Here is a 23,807-nt window from a genome sequence, read left to right as displayed (position 1 = left end):
TATGAAATGGGACGGGAAAATAGAGTTAAAAGGTGTCCCATCTTCCCCCACTTTACTGTACCAAAATTAAATAAATTATCACGTTTTCCCCAGACTTGTTAAATTACCAAAACTTGATTATCATAATGAGTAAATAGTAAGTCGTAGATTAGGCTAGGTGGCCATTTTCATTGAACTGTTGGAAATAATATGAAGCACGAAACGCTTCGCTGCGCTCGTTGTGACGGAATAATAGAAGTTGCAAGCGGTGCTGGTGTATTACAATAACTATGTCTATTACTGAACCAGCAGAAGATTCAACTGAACAAACGAAAAACAGAATTAGCGACAAAGATGCCACAAAGAAAAATGAAACAACCGTGAGTAGTATTCGCTATTATGGATATAAATAGCTAGAATCATCAAAACAAAATCGATGCTCAAAATGTTTAAATGTATAGTAGGGTGGGGCATAGTAAAAAAAAAATAAAATCTTATTTTATTCTCTATTTTCCCATCTGATTGTGGAAGAAAACCTATTTTTGCACCAGCGGTGATGTCACGGATATACATCTCATTTTATACTTAAAGTCAATACAACGGGAATTTGACTTAAATCCAATACACCAACTTATCCGTAGTCAGTTTGTCACTCCAAGACAAGGTTATAGTAGTTTGTCCACTTTATAATTAACGTCTATCTGTAACCAATTTGGCCAGAAATACTCGATAACGATTTGACGCCCAAAGTTAAAATACTCTATTGTGTAAAACGAGCAATTAATAGCAAGTGAGTTATGCATGGTATACTAATGTATAGTAAAGTGGGAGAAGATGGGACACCTGTTTATTCTATTTTCTCGCCTCATTTGGTATAGTTAACAAAGAAGAATCCAAGAAGTATAAAACCGTTTTCTCACGACTGTTATTAATTGTTTAAAACACGATCACGATATTTGGATATTATGTACTAAAGATGTCCCATCTTCTCCCACCCCACTATATACCTACTACTGCATACGTAAAATGTTTTTTTTGGAAAATATACTCGATATTTAGTGACATGCACTTGAAGATACATTAAGCTAAATGATGAGAAACACTTTCTGCTTAAGTTTCCTATCTAATCACCCAACCTACTATATAGTAGGGCGGGGAAAGATGGGACACCTTATTATTCTATTTTCTCGTCAAACTTGGTAGTAAACAAAGAAAATTCAAATAAATATAAAACCGCATCCTTACGGCTCCCATAGACCGTTGATAATTGTTTAAAACACGATCAGGATATTTGAATACTCTGTGTTGAAGGTGTCCTATCTTCCCCCACCCTACTATATATGCATTTCCCCCTTAAATGTAGAACCAACGAAAAAGTAGCTTTTTTATTCAGCTATGTGGCGCCAATGAGTGATGTTTAATCATTGGATTTGTGTAAAACAATTAAGAGCATTTAATTTCACTCTCTGGCTCATTAAACAATACCGGAAAACAAAGTTCAAGTGATGATACACTTTCACTTTTTTGCACTTTCAGGTCTTAATGCGAAGTCAGACACTGATCTGTCATAAATTGTCTAAATATAAAAAAAACTACGTCTTTATATACATCTAATGAAATATCATCAGCGTTATATATTACGCGTTTGATAACAAACCGATATATTCATTGGTTAGCGTTAAGTTGCAAAAAAAAAGAATCAGTATAGTTTGTAATGTTTGTTTTTGTTTTACCATTATTGTATAGTCCCAAACAGAAATTGAAAATTAATAATCCATAGTTTTGTTTAATTTTGGAGGAACATCTTATAATTTCTTACATTTCTTACTAATCTGCGTTTTAACTACGTTTTAACTGATTATTTTCGATTCACTAAGTCACCAGGCTGCGTTCATCGGAAATCGCTGTACAATGGTTTAATAGGCATTGATTGTTTCGGCGAAGGCGGGGAGGCGGCGTGGTTTTGTTGCTGCGAGCGAAGTGTAAGGACAACTAGTTTACCCATGTAACTCGACTGTTAGTGCAGTCGTTGTATGTTAGTATGGAAGAGACCCATAGTTTGCAGTGTTTATCTACTGATACATTCAACTGCAGCAATTGCGCATAAACCGCATTTAAATGATATTTTAGTATACAGTTATTTTTAACGTCGCTCATATATATATATATATATATCTCAGTCAAACTTTACTGCAGGTTTTTGTGTAGTATAATTATGTGTATTAACCTATAGTAGGTTATGGGGTCGTCTTTTAAAGTGATCGTGTTTTAAACAATTAATTTAAACACGGTCTGGGTGAGTCGTTGGTATACGGCTTTGTAATTCTTTGAATGTTCTTTGCTTACTAAATAGGAAGAGCAAGTAGAATGAAAATATGTCCCATCTTCCCCACCCTACTATACATATATATACTGATGGGTATCCATTATGCATATATAGGCGGAGTGCGGCCCACAAAACAAAGATCGATAACAGCCCGTCATAACGTGGCCACTATGTTGACAATATTTGATTTACTTATAATTTGCTATGGAAACATCGTGCATAATCCATACTCGAAGGACGAAATTCGAAATGAAGTTATAGATTTACATTGTATATATGTCATATTGTAATTACAGCGTTTCTGGTGCTACTGATATTGTGTTTGAAAGAACACAATGTGCCCCATACTTTCGGTATACAGCCTATATATTGGCGAAAAAACATCAGATGTTTACGTCTTAGGAAATGATTTATCATTGCATGGTTTACAATGATGTAATGTTTATAAAAACCACTCTATTTAAAATCGACCTCACTGAAGTTCACTTCATTCGTCGCTCCACTGGACTCATTAATAAACGCATTATCCTTATCAATGTGCCTTGAAATCGCGATCCCTCCCATGGGATGGAGCATCACAAAAATAATCATCAAATGTGTACTTGGTTCTTTGCATTTAAATGCCTCCAGCACCGTGTAATTGGCTTAGGCGTAATTAAGATAGCGCCTTTACGCCATCTTTATTTTAGGTTCAATATAAGCAAAGCGATTCGAGAGAAGGATCAATAAACTTCGCAAAAAACGACGGAGGTCCAGAGCTTCTATTTCCGAGAGACATCCAGTTGTCAGTCATCGAGGAAGCAACGTGTAAACCTTTAAAAAGTATCCACCCACAAAACGGATTAAACCAAAGGGAAAATACTCAGAACGTCGACGCACTTAAGCCAGTTTATACATTAAAACAAGTCAATCAAAACAATAGCGGAGAAGCCAACCAGCATAGAAGGGCAAAAATTCAACGAGATTTCTGTAACTCTCCCAACTCTTGCTACGGTCGGATTTATCCAAGTCTTTCCAAGTTCAAAACTGGCGACTCGGATTTAAAGTGAGTAAAATTTTCTGAGTAAATTTTATGCCTTAATCTAGAAAAAAATCAGCTGAAAAACCTTTACACAATAAAATAAATCCCTAAATATTCTTATTCAATTCTGTAATAATGTTTTGAAATGTCATTATTAGTAATTCTTTTTCAATATTTTGTGCCGCGCTTGCATAAGAACGTGTCCTCGTTCATTTATCTTGCGCAAAACACAAACCATGTGGTTTAATAACATGATGCAATGGGATAAAGCAAGCTAATCATCCCCTAATAGACCCAAGTCGGTGGTCTATCGGTCGAACTAAACGAAAGCGCATCGAGGTATCGACCCTAATAAGAATCTTGCCCTGACCTAACTGAATAATTAATTCAGGCCTGCCGATGCAGTACAAATTAGGGCTTGGTCAATCGTTCAATTTGTACTTAGCAAAATGTGTAATGTTGTTGACATATGCTGTGGTATCTTTATTGTCAATACTATCTTCCATTTCGAATTAAGTGCGACACAGCATGTGCATAATTATGTAAGTTGTCACGGATAACGGCTCTTTTGGCAAATGGGTAGCCGTTTATCACGTTATTTAATATAGTGGGGTGGGGTAAGATGGGACGCCTTTAGCTCATAATACTTCTATACCTTGATCGTGTTTTGAACAATTAACAACGGTCTATGTGGCAGTCGTGAAGATACCATTTTATAATTCTTTGCATTTTCTTTGTTTACTACCAAAAAGGATAAGAAAATAAGATGAAAAGGTGTCCCATCTTCCCCCAACCTACTACAACACTATACTTTTTACATTGAAATAAATGATTAGTTTACGTGTCGGTGGACAATGAAAATAGTTCGTAAAAATGAAATTTACAGTTTAAAATATCAATAATTATAAAAAACAGACAAGCCCAAATTGATGGTTTCCTTTTCGCTGTATACTGTCGTTCTCTTCGTCATATACGTCGCTTTTAAACTCGTATACACACGAGTTGTGGGCTATTGTGTGCTGACGTAAGCTACGCAGTGCAGCTGCTCTTTAAATTGTGATAACATCGAACGAATACAGTGGAAGAATTGATTTTTTCCGCACCAATGGAAAAGCGAAAGTTAAGCGACCTGTTTAATGTGTATGGAGGACCATTATATTGCGTTAAGATTATCAGGAAAGGACCTTGTAAGCGCCAAGGAAGCATATGAAGCGCATGTTAAAAACCGTTTATAAATAACTTGAAGTTTCAAAATGTTTCGGCACTTCACAGAGCAGGGGCAGTTTTATAAACAACATCAGGTTGGAAATAATACAAAAAATAGATTTGCTTGTAAGAATGTGGGCTTGTGATTTATACTAGGTATAGACTATGTTTATCTAGTAGGAATATATAACTGTTGACTGTGAAATATCATGCTTCTGTAAATATTGGTTTTCACTTTAAGAGAGGAGTCTGTTGAGATTTTCGCTTAAACTTGGGAGGCGTTAGGTAATAAACTTAACACTGTGGTCAAATAACTACATCAATGCACCCACGGGAGTTTGTATTTGGTGACCAAGCTTGGCCAATTCGCGATTGGCCAGCGAAAATATTGCCTTATCGATCACACGTAATTGTCAGTCAAGGTAATTCGTTTAATTTCCAAGCTAAGCTTTCTTCTAGTACGCTACGTTTCAACTGTGTACTTTCATGGTGTTCGCCTTATTATTTCTAGTTACCATTTAAAATGCAAGATTACATAGGGTAAAATATGTTTCCGCCTTTGGAAAATATTATGTAAGCACCACTGCACCAGTTGGTGTAAAACACACGCCGCGCTTTCTTAGTATTATAAAAATTAAATATGTGACTGGCCCTTACACGTTGGTCTTTGCTTAATAATTTATGTTTTACGGCAGTCGTTGCTGAGTTAGTAAACCTGCTCCTATAGGTCTGCTTTGTGTTCAATTTATACAGACTGCAGAAGCGCAGAGTTTTTAACCAGTAATGTAATTCTATGAGATTTTAAATACACGTAGTTATATAACACAAACTATAAAGTTTATAGTTTAGACCTTGGTCGTAATTAAAACTTCACTAGCTTATAGAGTAAGCAATGTATCCATGACTCGTGCCGTATAATATTACGCAGAGGCCTACACATATATATCTAACAACCGGAGTTTAAATTAAAGATCAACCTACAGGAAAATCAATAAGCGTATGGTTAAGTCAAATAAATGAGAAGATTTTGAACTGATTGTGTAGATATTTGGGAGGCTTCTGTAAGTTTGATTGAAGACGGTTGCTGTATCCAAGACACTGGGAAACCGTATATGCTCAGCGCTTAAACTCGACGTTCACTGAATTATGCATAGATCAACTTTGCAGTTTATTTCCCATCTGCTTGTTCTTTTGGTCTAGAAGACGTTTTGGTTTCAATTCACGGCCTGTACGTCATATGTTTCCGTTGGTGTTTTGCACAAACTTATGGTGTTTTGTTAAAAAGATTGAGAGAAGTACAGATGGTTTTGATAGAAAACCACAACAGTTTGGGAATATTTGAAAATGAAAACATTAGCTCTGTTCACCAACAACAGGAGAATGGTATACACCCGTAAGTATAGCAATGTAGAGACTGAAAGGAAATATTTTTATAACAATGTAATGGTTGAAACGAACATTTAAATATTTCTTATTAAATATGTTTCCGTTCAACGGAAGGTAGAGTCTATATATGGTTACATTTGATAACTAGAAAATTGCTTTTATTGAAACAAAAATAATACAGGATCTAACTTTTAAACCATAAAACAAAAATAAAATATTTTAATCAATATAAAATTGAATTTTATTGGTAGAAGCACCTGGAGTTGATGAAACCGAAACGGAATCGATATTGATATCAAATTAAACATGTGATATACGTAAATTAGTACAACGGCTTGATATAAAAAATGATTATAGACTATACATATAGTAGAGTGGGGGAAGATGGAACACCTATTCACTCTATTTATTTTTTCGTCCCATTTGATAGTAAACAAAAAATCAAAGAATTCCAAAACCGTATTTTAACAACTCCCATAGACCATTGTTAATTGTTTTATTTGCCAAAGCTGTCCCATCTTTCCCCACCCCACCTTATAGCACTGTTGGGAAAGATAGAGCGACTTCTACTATTTTACATTTTTTTAAAATATGAAATTTGTTATGATTGGTTGAATGAATGAATGAATTAATGCAAGTTATTTTTGCCTCGGTTAAAGGCCAGTTCATCATATGTCGTGTTATGATGCAACTATATTACAGTGGGCTGGGGTAAGTTGGGACATGTGTCATTCTCCTTACTCGTACCTTTCGATAGTAAACAAATATATTTAGATAACTATATAACTGTATAGCCACACGACTCTGAAAGAACGTTGTTAATTGTCAAAAACACAACCGGGAAATATACTTAAAAAAGTGTTAAAAATGATCTTTAGGTCACCATATGTTTAGTAATAAACTATAAATCGTTCCATGCAGCACATTTAAGGGTTACTAGAGACAAATGAGATTTAATGGCGCCGGATACCTTTTAAAGAGAGTAATCGATTAAACCTGCTATACCCATAGCGTTCGCCTAGAGTAAATATCATAAAAATCCCATTTAAAGGAGTTATCGATCTTTTGAGAAAACCCTTTACACATGCTTTAACATTACAACTCTAATATGAACAAATTGATCGTTCACAGTAAATTTATAAGTATCGTAAATGATATCCCTGCAAACATGTTAATGAGGTAATTGTTTATTTTGTTCAGGCCCCTGCTTCCGGAAAAGCTTCGTCGAACGCATCAAAATATACCATACGACCTTGGAAATAAAATATCTGCTACTTCTCCCCAAATCAATCAAGGGGGGACCATTAACACATATTCTACCAAAACGTTTCAGAGGCCGATGAAGAAGAGACGACAAACCAGGTGACGTGAATTTATAATTAGTTTTAGTTCAAACATCCATATTTTAATTTACTGAAATCATAAATACTCTAATACGCATTAGAGTATCTATGCCGAAATGATGTCATCACATATGTTACCTTTACTTAGGGGTTTTCCAGACAATAAGATAAAAGTTTCGGACAATATGATTTTTGTATCCGTTAATGTTATATACTTCAGCTTCACTTCAGAGTTCAGACTAAAGACTATACGCAACTATTATACTCCATATAGAAATACCGGTTTATTATTAGCTCATTTTACTCAGTTCATGCATAATATCCGATTCTGTCACTTAGCATTAGGCTGTACAAATATATTCTCTTCGATCTATAGGTTTGTCACAAAGAAGGGTCACTGCAATGTACGACATGGTAACGTTAAAGACAGACTACGATATTTCGCCGATTTATTTACGTCAATTGTTGACCTCAAATGGAGATATAACGTTGCAATATTTGTCGCCACATACACTTTTACTTGGCTTGTTTTCGCTTTTCTATGGTGGTTTGTGTCTTTCCTCAGGTAACTGTGTTTGAAATAATGTAATTACAAATGTATATAAAAGTAAACAACTGCAGTCTTTTACCACATAAATGAACACCACTATGAAGTTTAGATCATGGACAAATTTAAGAATACGCATTAAACAATAAACTTGTTTGTTTAATTTAACAAACATGTGGTTTTATAATATGTATCCATATTGAGTGATACCCCTCTTTTTAATTTAATGCATTGTTCTTATCTGCGTAACTGCAACCAAAGAGATAAATTAAAGTTTTTATTAGTATTATTTGAAAGAAAAAAAAGTTCATTGTTCTATATGGCAAACTTGGTTTATGGTTTCAATTTTAATTGCATGGCATGGTTTATAATATATAGTGATGTGGGGAAGATGGGACACTTTTTCTATCTAGTTTCCCGTTAGTCCGTTACCCTAGTAAAGAAAGAACATCAAAAAATTATAAAACCGCTTTCTTACGACTCCCATAGACCAATGTTGATTGTTTAAAACTTGATTAGGATATTTAGATATTATATGAAAAAGGTGTCCCATCTTACCCCAGAGTAGTGTACTATATATATAATATATATATTCATACTTATACATTTAGGGCTATTGTAAAAATTCCTAACTGTCTATGACTAAAGCATGGCCTGTATAACTAAAAACTGTTATAGGCGCTTAAGTTGGAAAGTTAGATATTAATATTATATGGCTGTATTTAGCCGTTTGTACCTTTTTGCCGGGAAGTCTTATCTGCAATACCGCAAGTTATAGAGAAGGGATGTATGCGGTTCACTGCATGTTATTTTATTGATTTTCTTTAAGATAATTTTGCGCCCTTTCACAGGGGAGACTTTGACAAGATGAACTCTGACGAAGTGTGCGTAATCGGCATTGATTCTTTTATGTCAGCCTTTCTTTTCTCCATTGAAACCCAGGTATGCTCTATTGCTCTCACATATTTCTGGTCAACAGGCAAATGTCTCGTGTCTAAAAATGGTTTGTCAACCCCATTTTGCGATTGACTTGTTAAAACAACAGAACATGCCTTAGGTAAATGTTTTTACCTTTTGCCTAAAAAATGTTTTTAACATTTACATTAACTTTAGTAATATTTGCACAAAATATGCTAGATTCCTTAATTTATTTGACGGGTTTTACATAAATTCGTTTTATGTTAATGGGTAAAATTTGCCTTTATTATATATAAGTATGCCCTGTGACACAGTTGGTTAGCGAGAGGTTATGGGTTCAAGACTCATTGCTGCTACCATTGTGGCATATGTGACCTTTTTTGGCAAGACACTTAACGACAATTACTTTAACCCAGTGCTCGCTAATTGGTTGTTTAAATTGTCAGCCATTCGAAAAATAAAAAAACACTCCCCTACAAAGTGACATACGTGGTAACTTATAATCTGGCACAAGTGTACAAAACAGTACACCAGTGTGATACCGACTGTCATTTTATGGCCACACAAGGATAAAGCAAGTTACATTTATTTATAAAACGTGGTAATTTGTAAAAGTTGTAAAAAAGGTTTGTTGCGATCTAAAGTCAGGTTTATGCTGTGATATAAATATATTTTTTACCCTTGATGTAATTAAACATTTTTACTGGCGTTGTTGCACATTTTCGGCTTGTCGCTGCTCCTACTGATTTGTGGGTGTATGTATCCTTTAACAAAACATTTAGCGGCAATTACTTCAACTCAGTGGCTTTATGGGTTATATAAGATGTTAACCGAATTTTTAACAATATGAAAACATCCAAAAATATTTACCCACAGCGGGCATGACGTGTGTGAATGCCACTTATTTTCCCATGTGTTACAAGGCAACTTTTATTGGCTAGATGTACAATTTTGTGCATACTTTACAAGTTAACACTAATGTAACTTTGTAGGTAATTTCTTTTTTTTTGTTTGGCTCGAGTGACTTGGTTGGTCCACAGCATACTAGAGATTCATGTTTTACATAAGTTAGAAGGCTTATTATATTTAACAAACACCTTTGTTTCCATTGTTTGGATGATAACCTAACAGCATTGTACAGGTGAATTTGGATGTAAAATTAAAGTAGAAGGGGTATGCGAGTATGTCTTGTAGACTTTGGTTGGACCAATAAAAGTTCCCCAACCAAGAACACACCCACCAATAATCAAGACAGTAGAAAATATTAGTTTAAAGCTACAAATTCTATGCTTAGTTATGGGAGCATGAAAAAATGTGACATAATAATCTTTATGATATCATAAACGTTAACTTTATTGTATAAAGCAACACCTTTGGGCGAAAACACATTGGTCACAAAAGCAACATGATTTTAATTTACGTATCTTCGTAAACGATCTTTATGTTTTTCTCAGCCAAGTAGATTGTTTTTCACGAAGTAGTAGCGATTGACACGGAAATTATTGGCGCCATGTCCATAATAACGATTGCTTAACTTGTGTATAATTACGACATACCAAGAAACAAGTTGATCATTTGCATCACTTTAGCAATTAATCGATTCTTTCACAATTGTATAAGCATGTTAAAGTCATACTGTGTTACAAAAATGTTGGAAAAATTAAAACCCAACAATCTTGTGGCGCCAAAAAAAAGACAGTTGACTTTGAAAGGGATTTGTATGAAATATTGTAGATAAGATTTCAAACCAGGCTTAATAAATTATTCTGACCTCCTCTGGTCCAATTATATGCTGACAAATGCTCCTATATCACAACACATGTGTAATACGACAGCTTATAACTAATATACTTTATTATAATATTTTGCTGTTTTTTAATATTTATTACATTTTACTTAATATTTATTAAATATATTTATGATTTTAACGTTCCAAATTTTAACAAAATGGCAATATTTAATTTTTTATTTATTCACTTTTGCTTCGAATGGCGGCCACGTTGTTAGATTGGCTGTTGGGGTTGCCATATCACCTTAACACCCGGTGATATAGCGCATATGTCCCAAAAGCTAGACCTTTACTGCCACAACCCATAACCTCTAAAACCTAAGTGTCACTTTGTTGTTTGGTTGGTTTACATTTCAAAGTTACAAGGATTGAATCCAGTTTGGAGCTACAGAAATACTAATTAAATATCTTTTGACTTAAAGGGGTATACCAACAAAAACTCCAAATTAGTGTATAAATAAAATTATAGAAATGCTTCAATGTTATCTAAAAATACCACGAAAGTTTTAAAAAACAAACAGTTTGAAATGACGAAATTTCTAGTTCTTAAACTGTTTCTATTTGAAACTTTGGTGGTACCTTTAGATCACATTTGATCATCTATATCCGAATACAATTGTTTTATTTTTCCTGGTATGCTTTTTTAATACAATAAAAATATGATGCTAAAATGAAGTTTGGCTTTTATCAGGTAACTATCGGGTATGGGACAAGAGCAATCACAGATGTTTGTCCAGAAGCGATTATCTTGTTAATAGTGCAAAGTATATTTGGTTCAATCGTTGATGCATTCATGGTAAGTGTTGAGTGTGATACTGGTAGAGTAGTAACTGTTCAAAGTGGTCGGCAACCTCATAATATCAACAAATTTGTTCTACTTTATTACACTAACATAACAGTTATTGGTCGAGTACATGCTTTGTTTTCGGTTTGATAAAGGCTTTTCATTGTTATCATCGTGGGCGTATAACAGCAATTGCTCCAACCCAGTGTTTACTAATGGGTTGTCCAAATTATTAGCCACACATAAAGAAATGAAAAGATCCCCCCGAAAATAAGCATTTTCTAAGTAACATACTTGGTAACTCCTAAGCTGGCACAAGGTGTATGAAACAAAACACAGTGTTTAAGAACTGTCGTTTTCCGACCACGGGAGGATAAAGTAAGAACAAAAGTTACAAAAAATGCTATAGAAATAAAAGTGCTATTAAATTGAACATGGATATATATTTATATATTATAAAATTCAGGGTCTTTATTTTTATTTACACACTATGTTTTTATAAGATAAAAAAACAGGTAAACGGTTTAGTCGCGCATAAAATATTTATTTTAGTTGTAGAGCAGGTTGTGTGCCTTAAATATTATACATGCTTATCTAGATGTTAGCATGTTCATTAACACTCTTATCAAAGTAATTAAACCTGCTTCTTACACTTTGATTTATGCATGATTTTAGGTTGGATGTATGTTCGTTAAAATTTCCCAACCAAACAAACGTGCAGAAACATTAATGTTTAGCGAAAAATCTGTCATTTCATTGAGGGATGGAAAAATGTGTCTTATGTTTAGGTTTGTTTTTGTATGTTTTTTATGTTTTTGTTAATAAATTGGTATAAATACCAACTACCAAGTATATTTTGCAAAACCAGGGTGCTCTTTAGGCTATAGACCCAAGTCATTACCTTTAACTCAGTGGTTTCCATACTGTGGTACGCATACCACTAGTGGTACGCGAGCAACTCAACTATAAGAAAGTCAGTGCCAAGTTTGTGTTGCGTAAATTATCGGGCGATCCAACTTTTTGGCCTGGAGATTTTAGTAATGTAGGTGGTAAGAGAAAGGTACATGAATCAAAAAAAAGTATGCGAGTTAATAAAGTTTGGGAACCACTACTTTAACTGGTGCATTGTTTTCAGTTATTCTGTTACTATGTGTAGTGTGTGCCAAATATTCACATATGGTATCACAAATGAATCCAGGGCATGCATATTACATACCCTGATACCCATGTTAGGCACCTATGTTTAACATACATTATCATTGGTGCATCTTAAAGGAGTCACTAAAGCAATTCATTTTAATGGTTAAATAGATGGTCTTTGCAACTTTTTGTGTGAGTTGAATGAGATCTAACAGTACTAGTTTTGTTTAAAACTACTTTTTTTGAGTTGTCATTCATACTTTATTCTGTGATGATACTGGTGCTTCTGGTTTAAGTGCCCGCTGATATTTAAAAACAGGTATATATATAAATATATATATATAAGGTAGAGTGGGAAAAGACGGGACACCCTATATATGATTTAAATACCCTGGTCGTGTTTTAACAATTGACAATGGTTTATGGAAATGATGATAAGGTTTTATAATTCTTTGAATGATTACTAGCAAATAGGACAAAAAATTAAAATGAATAGGTATCCTATCTTCCCTCACCCTACTATATATATACATGTACCTGTTTTTAAAATATTTTTTACCTTTTCCCATTTTTTTATTTAGTACTTACACCATTACAATAACAAGGTCATTGCTTACCTGCTTTTGTTCATGTATGATACAGTTCTCACACAATGGTTAATCATAAAGTAAACAATCATCATCATGTTATCTTTTAAAAAACTTTAGCTAAAACAGAAAATAATTCAGTAATCACCTCAACAGTATTGCATAAGTGGGCTCATACAAAGTAGTAAAGTTTAACACAAGATAATGCTCACTTCCCATAAATATGCATTCAAATTGTAGGGTCGGAGACCTAAGAAACTCTCATATTGTCGAAGCTCAAATTCGCGCAAAGTTAATAAAATCTCGTCAAACGCAAGAAGGCGAATTCATGGCTCTTGATCAAACGGATCTAGACGTCGGTTACACCACTGGTGCTGATCGACTTTTCTTGGTGAGTGAATGGTTGTAACTTATTTACCCTCGCACCTATGTAACTGTGTAGGTAAAACTTTTTTTGGAGTTTTTTATTTCATGTATGGCTGAAAATTTGAACAACCCGTTAGTCACCATTGAGTTGGAGCAATTGTTGTTAAGTGTCTTGCGTAAGGACATATCCAACCACAACGGTAGCAGAGACAAGCTTTGAACCCATAACCTCTATGTTAGAGGTAGACGCGCTAACCCTTGTGTCATGGGGCCAGACTAATAAGAGTAGTCACTCTAACGCAAGGTTTCAAATTCTTCGATAAATAGAACTATTTGTGAAGGTTTTTTGATTGTGTGTTTTTATAGTAAATGTTTTTCTAATCTAAATGGAATTCCAGGTGACGCCTTTGATCATTTGTCATGTGATTGACGAAAAGTCACCGTTTTGGAACATGTCCCAATCTGATCTGAAAGAGGAAGAATTTGAAATTGTGGTTATATTGGAAGGCATGGTGGAAGCAACAGGTCAGTAAATCCAACATATTTTACCAAGTCATATTTAATTAATCTATTTTAAGTTATAGTATATAGGATTGTTTACTGACTAGTGAATGGTCAAGTTTCAAGCGCATTTGTAAATTTTTAATATTGTAATTACTTTTGCCACAATTATGTCGGAATCTTTTTTGGTTAATTTGAGAATTGTTGAGGATTGAGCCCTAGGAATAATTTTTGGTTAACTAGTTGGCATAATATACATATATCTTTTGGCACTGTAGTACAGTGGCTAGCGTGCCTGCCTCTGGAGGCATGTAAGCACTTAGCGGCCATTGCCCCAACCGAATGGCCACTTTTGGGTTGTCTAACCTGCTAGCCAACATTAAAACATAATAATCCGCAAAAGTACATGTGGTGACTTGTAATCTGGCACATGGTGTGTGAAACAGAAAACATTCATGTTATAAAATTTCTGTAATACAAGGAAAAAAATTACATTTATTTATCTTCAATCTTAAATGTATTGCTTTCAATCAGAACAGAGCGTGTTAAAATTAACTTTTATCGTTAAAACTATTTAATGTAAAAAACAATAGATTTATGCAATCATGCGTAAAGTGGTGCTTCTTTCATGTTTATATACATTTAGAAAAAAATTAGTGTAAAGTATTGGTTGCAATACGATAATATTTTAACCCTACTAATGCGGATAATTAAGCTTGCCTTCATCCCCAAAATAAAGATGTTAAAGGGATAATGAAAACTGTGTAAAACTTCATGTGTTGGTGTCATATATACTGTTTATGCTGTACTTATATTTAGTTTCCTCATTCGATATAAAAAATATGTTATTTGTGTTGGGGTAATGGGCCAAATCTGCCCAAAACTTCAGGTTTCCTACTCACCCACACAGAAAACAAATGAACATATTTATGTATTCATTAAAGCTCTGCTCTGTTCATGCTCGAATTTGACCACTCGGACTCTTTATATAAAATCAATATCCACTGAACCATTAACACCCCACTGTCAATATTCTATATATGTTCTTTTATTTCTCACCGGATCGAAACTCAAAAAGTAAAAAAAAGTTTTAAATAAAAATTACAAATTATTAACGCCAAGTCAATCAATTGGTTATTTGAGTATTTCAGCTTGAAGTAACTTATACAATCGTCTCAGTTAGTTCCTTTCATGCGTCATCTTTAAATTAACGCTTCAACATTGCGTTGAAAGCGTCCTCTATCCGCACGCCCCCCTACTAAATTTTTAATGCTTTGATAGAATTTCACGGTCGACATTTATTTTAGTTTGCATTTTTTCCTTTGATTCTTACTGATTGATTTTCTTGTCATGACTTGTTTTACTTGGCGTACACAACATGCAATCAATGGGGAGAAGGTCGATAGTTCGAAAGAACTTGCGCTTGCTCTGCTTAGTACACACCACAAACATGTACAAATTTTCCCAGGAATGACTTGCCAAGCTCGAAGCTCCTATGTGGAGGATGAAGTAATGTGGGGTCAACGCTTTATGCCAGTACTAATGTTGGAAAAAGGTTTTTATGATGTAAGAACTTTCAAATTTACAAAATTTGTTAATTTTTTGGTAATTATTTAGACTGCGTTTTTTAAATTAGTTGCGAGTTTCAGTTTACAAACAAATAATTTAACAATAAATTACAGGTTAATTATTCTAATTTTCACGATCACTTTGAAGTTGACACTCCTGACATTAGTGCAAAAGAACAACAATTAATGAAACAACTGCCACAAGAGGGTGGGAAAGAGGTATGAATAAATCTTACGAGTAATCACATGTTACTTTTTTGGGTGATTGTATTTTTATAAGACCAATTTGAACATAAAATAAATTTATTCATTTTTTAAAAACGGTTGCAAAGGTGGTAATAAAGGCAAATCTACATGGGTTGACATCCAAACAACAGTCGTCAAAACGAGTTATGTTGCTATAAAATAATTTTTAAATACAAATTTATGTTACATGTTTGTTTTATGGTTAATTTGAGATTTCTTCACAAAACTAAATATTTTTTATGACCAGAACTCTTGTGAACAGTTGGTTCGTACACGACCGATGATTGTTCAATCTTCTCGAAGCTTGAAACTTGTTCCAAGGGAACCTACCGTACTGGAAACCAGGTAATAACAAAAAATTGTCAGGTGAAACAAGTATATGATGAAATTTTATTTCTAGATAAATTAATTTCAACTTTTTTTTTAGTAACTCATTTTTGTCTGCGAGTAACTCGTCTCAAAGAGTAGATCGCCTCAGTGACAACTGGGAAGAAAAAAATGAAGACTCGGCACTCGTTAGCCAAAACCAAAATAATAATAACTTGCCACATTATGTTCAAACGAGCCCAACCAATGGCAGGACAAGTACTCAGACAAAACTTGGTATATCTCGACACCGAGCATACGACAAGAGTCCTACTAAAGAATCGTTGCTTAGCAACAGTAACGAACCGTTGTCATCAAGGCGGAAACCGCAAATGAATATTCCGAACGGTGTATTCCATGATTATGTAATAGATGATCTAGAGTTCTAACGTAGGCCGTTTATTTCGTTTTCGTATTTTCGTGTATAAGTTTCTTTAAAATTAATAAAGCTATACCATTGTGAACTTGACTGTATCACATAAATAATTGAAACTTCACAGCTAGGCACCTGCGTGATCCTAGTGTATATTATACAAAGCATCGAGTTTTGATCTTTTCTAGTAAACTTTTAACATTTCACTAGTTTTATTTATGAAATAAAAAAAGTCTTCTTCCAAGAAATATTGTTACGGGTATTAATATTTGTTATAAAAAGTTATTTATCGAATTCTGTACACCAGCTTTGGATACAGTGGGGTGGGGTAAGATAGAATACTTTTGAATCTCCATTGACGGGTACCCATTCTATGATATAGTAGGATGGGGGGAGATGGGACACCTTTTCATTCAATTTTCTCGTTCTATTTGGTAGTAAACAAAGAACATTCAACGAATTATAAAACCATAACCTCTCGACGACCGTTATTATTTGCTTAAAACATGATCTCGATATTCGGATATAATGTGCCTAAGGTGTCTCATCTTACCCCACATTAATATATGTTACATAAATGTTCGACACGTGCTGTTAAAATAGGACACTTAGGACATAGGACACAAATTTATGTTAATTATGAGTGTAACTTGCTTTATCCTTGCGTGCATGCCGACTTACGAGTTACCGTGTATTTAAGTTTTTGGATGATTATTATTTTGGAGTATTTTTTTTTTTTTATATTTGGCTGATGCTGATAATTTGGAACTCACAAGTGACCACTGGGTTGTAGCAATTGTCGTTCAGTGTCTTGCCCACGCCCACGATGGTAGTACCTTGAATATATTGCCTCTGGGTCAGAGGCAGGCGCGCTAACCAACTGAGCCATGGCGACGGATTATTAAAAGTTTATTATTGCGAACAGGCGTAGGCTATATATAACATGAAAATGGTTTTGTACGCCCTGAAAATCGAGTTTAAACTTCTTTGTTTTGCCCCTCTATAGTTTTTAAAACAATGTTACAGAATTATTCGACAGTGGTATCACAGCTTCATAAAGATTTTTTTAAATTTGGTAAAAAAATACGCTAACTTAGAATGCTTGCTAAAGTAGTAAGACCGATGAAAATTTGTAATTTGCTAATGGGAACCATTAAACTAGTTTTATAGGTTAATAATATGTAGAACTATTTCACATAAAAGATTTTGAAAGCGTTTCATATTATTTTGTGGTATTTACGTCTATTTCTAATAAAGAAGTCATTTATTAACCAAAATTTACACTGATTTTAGACTGTACCGTCTTTTCTTGATGTGTGTTCTTGAATTGGTAAAATTACACCTGTTGGGCGAATTAATAAAGAAGTTCTCTCGTGTTTTAATCTATATTTTAAACTGTTGTCAAATAGTAAAGATATGATGGTACTAATTCGTAGTATCATCCAAAAAAACGTCATTTATTTTGATTTTGAAAATATTGGACAATATGTGATTAAGTGACCCATCTTCCCTATACTCTACCTTATTAATTTAAAACCAAATGTTAGGCTATATCTTAACAACAGTAATGGTTTTTAACCCTCGGGGCGCAAAATTGTTTTTTGTAATTTTTTTACTTTTTGACCAGGTCTAACTTAATTGGATTTTGCAAGCAAATCACAGCAGCTAGACCAAAACTTTTTTTGGGAAGTTTGTGCAGTACTCGTAAAAAAAGATTTAAAATAACTCTTAACTTGCCCCACGTCCTAACTGACCCCAACAATATTCTGTTTTTTTGGGTAACCTTAAACGAATTGGGCGCCAAAGAAACTGGGACTTGGCCATCAAAGTTGGTCTATTATATACCTCAAAAACTATATAATGTCTCTATCGACAAAATACGAATGGCATTTATGGATAGTTGGTTTAAAATTTAATTTTGCTTAGCATTAGAGAAGCATCCGCCACTCGCAAACCGTCCATTTTATAAACCCTGTAACAAAATAATATTTACACTCATTCCCATTTAATCTTATATTTGAGTACCGAGGATCCACCACCGACATGACGTCACCTGGGGCTTCTATCTATATGCTGTTCCAACTACATGATACACTTATAATGTAATCGCTAGAACTACACACTCGTAAAACGCTAATCTGTTGAAAGAAACGTCTCTATATAAACTGCTGCGCTAGTCGAACAGATTTCCTTATTAATTTATGGGGTTACTTTCTTTCATACACATGCGCACATGCTAAATGATAAGGTGTCAGTTCCTATATTATGACGCAAATAATCGCCATGTGAACTATTATTATATCTTAATTAATTGCCTGCTCAAACAATCGCTATTATGATGCAATGAATCCACGTGTATATCTATACTATTTCGTAATAAACAGTCTACCTGCTAGCTAAGGAAAATAAATCTCAAATTTGTGACAAAAATAACTGGTGGTAGGTGACGAGTGGAGTTGTAGTTGTAGATCGTTGTTTTCACGCGGCGTAATTGTAAAAAAATAAATGCCATTCAGAACGCCTTTCCGTGTTCGTGCTGTAATGAGGTGATTCCAACCATAGACTCCTTTAGATAAGGACTGGAACCTCCCGTGCTCGTGGTTTGTAACTTGAGTCCGAGGGTTAACTTGAGTCCTGGACTAAAATTACTTCTAGAGAAGATGGAGACACAATCTTGGTATCCATATTAGGGTATTTGAGAATGGCGAGTTCAATAATAATACTTTCAATATCATCCGAGGTCATTTTCAAGGTCTGAATTTATAGCTTAAAGTCAAATTAATGAATTTTAGTCATTTTTTGCCTATTTTTGCGTGCCACTCAAAAACCAAAACATTTTTAAAGAAGTCTGTGACGAAGCATGATATTGTGCACCTACTGCATCTAATAGTTGATATCTATCATCGTTTACTAATGTACATTTTGTTTGTTTCTCTTTCAAAAGCTGTATACCTGGCGATTTCATAGGGTCTTTGTGTTGTTTTCTACTTTGGTGACGATATACCCGTCGTTGCAGTTGCTTTTTTTATAAAATAAATTTTCATAATAATTAATAAATTTTCATAAAGTTACATATGTGCTACTTTGTAAGCCGGTACGAGATGTATGAAACAAAACACCTGTTTTATAACTACCGTCGTTTTATTCATTCACACACGAGGATAACCAAATCACATTAACTCTGATGACATCATTACCACCCAAATAAACATTTCGGACGAGTGTTTGTACTTGCATGAAGAATTGTTTGTTTAACATCTGAAACTCCGACAGCAAAAAACTTATCTTAATGGAAGAAAGACGAGTTTTCCTTAGCCGTGATAATAATCTCAATATGGCCGTGGTAAACCAAGAATGTGCGTATGCGTTACTTTGTTTTTTTGCCAAATCTGCCTTCAACGCGCCTTATAATTGAAAACGCCTTGAGCTGTTTGCGCTCTTCCCGCTCCTACCTTATCAATCCTTCTTAGTCTCCAGCATAAAGTAGCGTGGAGACAAGGTGGTTTGGTGCGCAAGACCCATTATGCCTTGCTGTGTATATTGTGAGTCGAACGTTCGTTGGTTTGAATCCGTTTTAATATTATGACGTTTTACCTGACCAAAGGCATTCCGTAAACCAGAGGATTTTAGAAGTGCGAAACAAATAAAGGATTATAAGAATGAAACACGCATATACCTGAAATATTCTCGCCCTTCGGCGAAATTATCACCTACGACATAGCTCAATTATTTGCTAGATGCAATAAATATGGTATAGCTTAGATTGTGGGTGTTCAATATTCCATGTGTACAGGTGTGTCTACTTAGAGAATATTGAGGAAACATCAGCAATACCGCTTACGAAGCTTACGGTCATTTTATAAATATTATTTTAATTATATGCAGTTGATTTCTACCCAAAATGTTAGTCTTGTGTCTGTGGATCGTGGTTATCATCGCTGAACAAGTACCCACAGCTGTGTCAAATCAGCATCATTGTCCAGGTTATACTGTGGTTCAAAATTTCGGCCCAGATGCAGAACCAACTTTGACACAAAATCACACAAGGGGAGCACCTGGTAAAGTTGGGAAAAAGGGGCCGAAAGGAGATATTGGGGAGAAGGGGGCGAAGGTTGGGTAAAGATTGTTATTCAGGTTTCAGGCTTAACTTCGTGTGTTGTACAGGGGGATGCCGGCATTACTCCACACTACAATGAAATCAACCTATTGAAGCAGCAAGTTGCTCAACTTATAAAGCGAATAGGTCGTTTGGATTAATTTAGTTTTAAGTAATGCAGGGGTGGGGTAACATGAAACATGTTTCCATTCTTTCTTTTCTTGTTCTTTTTGGTAGTGAACAAAGAATATTTACAGAATTATATAACCGTAGCCCCGGGTCTCTAGAATAGCGTTGTTAATTGTTAAAACACGGTAGGGAAATGGGATTTGGGTTCGTAGCTTATATCGTTTACCAGCTCATTTGGTATAACAACGTAATGTATTTTCAACGTTTCTTTCCCGGATGAATTCTTGCCGGGTGGCAGACGAAACGTCCAAAGCTACGGCTGTTTTTTTCTTATTTTGCTATCCACAGATATGATGGATACCCCCGAAATCCTGTGAACACCTGAATGGAACACAAGATGATTCAGGGATCAATCAAATTCAACCAGGGTCACGACCATTTGCAGCATATTGCAGCTTTAACGGATCAAACCGTAATATTTATATTTTTAAAATGAATAATATAGTGTAGGTTGGGGGAAGATAGGACGCCTTTTCATTATATTTTCTTGTCCCATTTGGTAGTGTACAAAGAATATTCAAACAATTATAAAACCATATCCTCATGACTCTCATAGACCGTTGTTAATTGTTTAAAACACGATCGAGATAATTAGATAATATGTGCTAAAGGTATCCCATCTTCCCCCACCCTACTATATTATTCTTCCTCGTTTACTCACGATTACAGGTTACACACGCATCGGGCATGACGCGGAAAGTGAAATTCAAGTGACTGCATGTGAAAACCCACTCTGCTACAGACGCGACATTGCTTATGAAGTTCCCATGCCACAGATTATTTCTTTGATTACCGTCTCACGACACTGTAGACAATTTGTTAAGGTATATTCAAAAAGCAATATATGTGGTAACTTGTAAGTGGAAACGATGAGGTGTATAAAACAGAACAACTATGTTATAACAACTGAGGTTGCCCGGCTATGCGATGATACCCAAGGTGTATTTATTCTTGCTTATACTATCATAAGTAACTGAAACACAACTTTTTTTTATTTGATTGGCCATACCCGTTTATTTACAGTATCGGTGCTTAGGTTCGGTTTTGAACTCATCCGGAACTCGTTATGCCGGATGGAAGTCACGCGATGGAGTAAATCGACACAACTGGGGAGGCAGCTCAAGAACTGGGTGGTGTGCCTGCGGTGAAACTGGTAGATATTTACGGTTTTTACTGTTGTTGTAAATATAAGGGTGGGGTAATATGGTACAAGCATTCCGTCTTACCCTGCAATATTATATGTTTATTTGCAAAATCTGGTTTAACACCTCGTGCCAGCTTACGAGTTACCATGTATGTTACTTTGTAGGTGATTTTTTTGGATTTTTACATGTTTTTGGGAATTTTTTCATTTTTTTTATTTTCACATTGAATTGCTACCATTAGTCTTGTAATGCTGGTATAAATCGCTTGCACTAAACCAGGAATTGTTTGGCATTTCTTTAGTTTTTTTTGCATCAGATAAAAAATAACACAACCTAAAATAACTCAGTGATATATTAGGGTGGGGGAGTATGGGACATTTAGGGACATATTGCCAAATATTTCCCAAATCAAAAATATGACGGCTTTTAGTTGATACACCGAATTAGTACTATAATACCTTTAAATTGAAAACAATCAAGGAAATATGCTAAACAACAATAACAAACGCCATTTTCATTACTTATATCCACGGTTTAATTAACAACGAAAAAGTTCACGCGAAAATTCTTACTTTTGCCCCAAGTGGTTTATATCGCTAGCGATCACCGGCGCAGACAAAATCAATTCCATTCGTGTATTCATTCATTCATTCATTCATTCATTCATTCATTTATTCATTTATTCATTCATTCATTCATTCATTCATTCATAGAGACGAAATAAGTTTGATTCTTTCAGAGTAGAAACTATTTCTAATTGAAATTTTGTCACTTGCATCAGGAGAAGTGACGTCAAAAATTCTCCAGACTCTCTTGAATCGCCAGCCATCGGCTCTAGTCACAGAAATAAAAAAGAATAGAAGGCGCATCTATAATGTCGGCAAAGGAGAGAGCACGATACACTGTCTCTCTTTCGCGGGTCGTTCCCGTTTACTATTGTAGTCAATGGATTCGATGACGTTTTGTGTAGTTTTTCTTCGTTTTTTGACTTAATTTAAAGTTATTGTGTAAAAAAACTATTTTCTAATATATATATATTTCTAAAAAACCGTTTGTTTGAAATTTTTAATTAATTTTTTTAAATAATTAAATTTCCTAAACAAGTGGTAAACTGTAAGCGTTAACGTACCAAATAACTAAACTAGCCTAACAAACTTGAATAGTTGGTGTAGTTTGTAAAATAAACAGGTAAAACCTTCCAAAAATACTATGCGCCTATCTTTTACAATGGAGACGAAGGAAAATGGGGACGGAGTTGGCGGTCACGTGAATAGAAAAAAGAATATATCACGGTTTTGGAAAGTTGCGCGTTCTACTCTTTTTTATTTCTGTGGCTCTAGTGTGAACCAGAGCCATAGAAAACATAGGTGTTTATACGACTCTGGTGTAAATCAAAGTCCGTAAAAGTGATTTCTTTTTGGTGTGAACATGCCTTAATCGTGAATTAATCGCTAATTATAGGGTTTAAATCGAAAAGTTCATTCTAAAATTTATGAATGTAAATTGGGAATCAGTTTCATCAATAGGTTAAAGAACAAATATTGCTAAAACAAGGAATTAAAAAAATGCGTAAAAAAGTTGCCCACTCACGTGCTCAACAAGATCAACTGTTCTACGAAAAGGAACCACTCACGTGCTCAACAATCACTGAGGGTTAGTGGGTGATGAAATGATGAATACAGAGTATGCCGCATCAGCTGTTTTAACTGTTTATGTTCTTTGACAAAATGAAGTGAACTCCCATACGTATTGCAGGTCAAAGCAGTTCTGACAGAGACATGACGCAAAAGTATTTTTTTGTTGTTTTTTTTAAGTTGCACAAATTCTTAATTCCAGGCGCCTTGGCACAGTAAAGAGTCTCCCCCCTACCTTATTTGCTAACCCCTAACCAATAACCCCCTATAAGTTAACCACTAACCCCTATAACCTAT

General features: G+C 34.6%; 1 protein-coding gene and 1 long non-coding RNA gene across 6 annotated transcripts; both read left to right on the top strand.

The window, feature by feature from the left end:
* The first annotated feature begins 107 nt into the window (after window positions 1–107).
* LOC100175040 (G protein-activated inward rectifier potassium channel 4) lies at window positions 108–16,537 on the top strand. 5 transcript variants are annotated; one of them, XM_002122795.4, is made up of 13 exons: window positions 108–359; window positions 2,995–3,350; window positions 7,119–7,280; window positions 7,638–7,826; window positions 8,660–8,750; window positions 11,207–11,311; window positions 11,975–12,087; window positions 13,267–13,417; window positions 13,791–13,917; window positions 15,362–15,459; window positions 15,576–15,680; window positions 15,955–16,052; window positions 16,135–16,537. In XM_002122795.4, exons 1-13 carry the CDS (start codon window positions 270–272, stop codon window positions 16,460–16,462), a joined length of 2,013 nt encoding a protein of 670 aa, XP_002122831.1. In that variant the 5' UTR covers window positions 108–269; the 3' UTR covers window positions 16,463–16,537. The 5 variants fall into 5 exon arrangements, with proteins under 5 accessions (XP_002122831.1, XP_026692430.1, XP_026692428.1 ...); XM_026836629.1 differs by lacking the exon at window positions 108–359 and adding an exon at window positions 2,259–2,275; XM_026836627.1 differs by lacking the exon at window positions 108–359 and adding an exon at window positions 2,732–2,939.
* Window positions 16,538–20,309: 3,772 nt separating this feature from the next.
* Window positions 20,310–22,733, top strand: LOC100177377. The gene is made up of 6 exons (XR_717458.3): window positions 20,310–20,557; window positions 20,611–20,689; window positions 21,020–21,143; window positions 21,401–21,555; window positions 21,755–21,884; window positions 22,658–22,733. It is a non-coding gene; the product is annotated as an uncharacterized LOC100177377 (long non-coding RNA).
* The last annotated feature ends 1,074 nt before the right edge of the window (window positions 22,734–23,807 follow it).

The sequence above is a fragment of the Ciona intestinalis genome, chromosome 11 (assembly GCF_000224145.3).
Source record: "Ciona intestinalis chromosome 11, KH, whole genome shotgun sequence".
Lineage (NCBI taxonomy): Eukaryota > Metazoa > Chordata > Ascidiacea > Phlebobranchia > Cionidae > Ciona > Ciona intestinalis.
This window is presented reverse-complemented; position numbering and strand designations above follow the sequence as displayed.

Coding starts and splice junctions, on each gene's coding strand:
- LOC100175040 (XM_026836627.1), top strand. CDS start 2,841: ATGTGCCTTGAAATCGCGATCCCTCCCATGGGATGGAGCATCACAAAA. Junction 7,281..7,637: donor AAGAAGAGACGACAAACCAG/GTGACGTGAATT, acceptor TTCGATCTATAG/GTTTGTCACAAAGAAGGGTC. Junction 12,088..13,266: donor AAAATGTGTCTTATGTTTAG/GTTTGTTTTTGT, acceptor TTCAAATTGTAG/GGTCGGAGACCTAAGAAACT.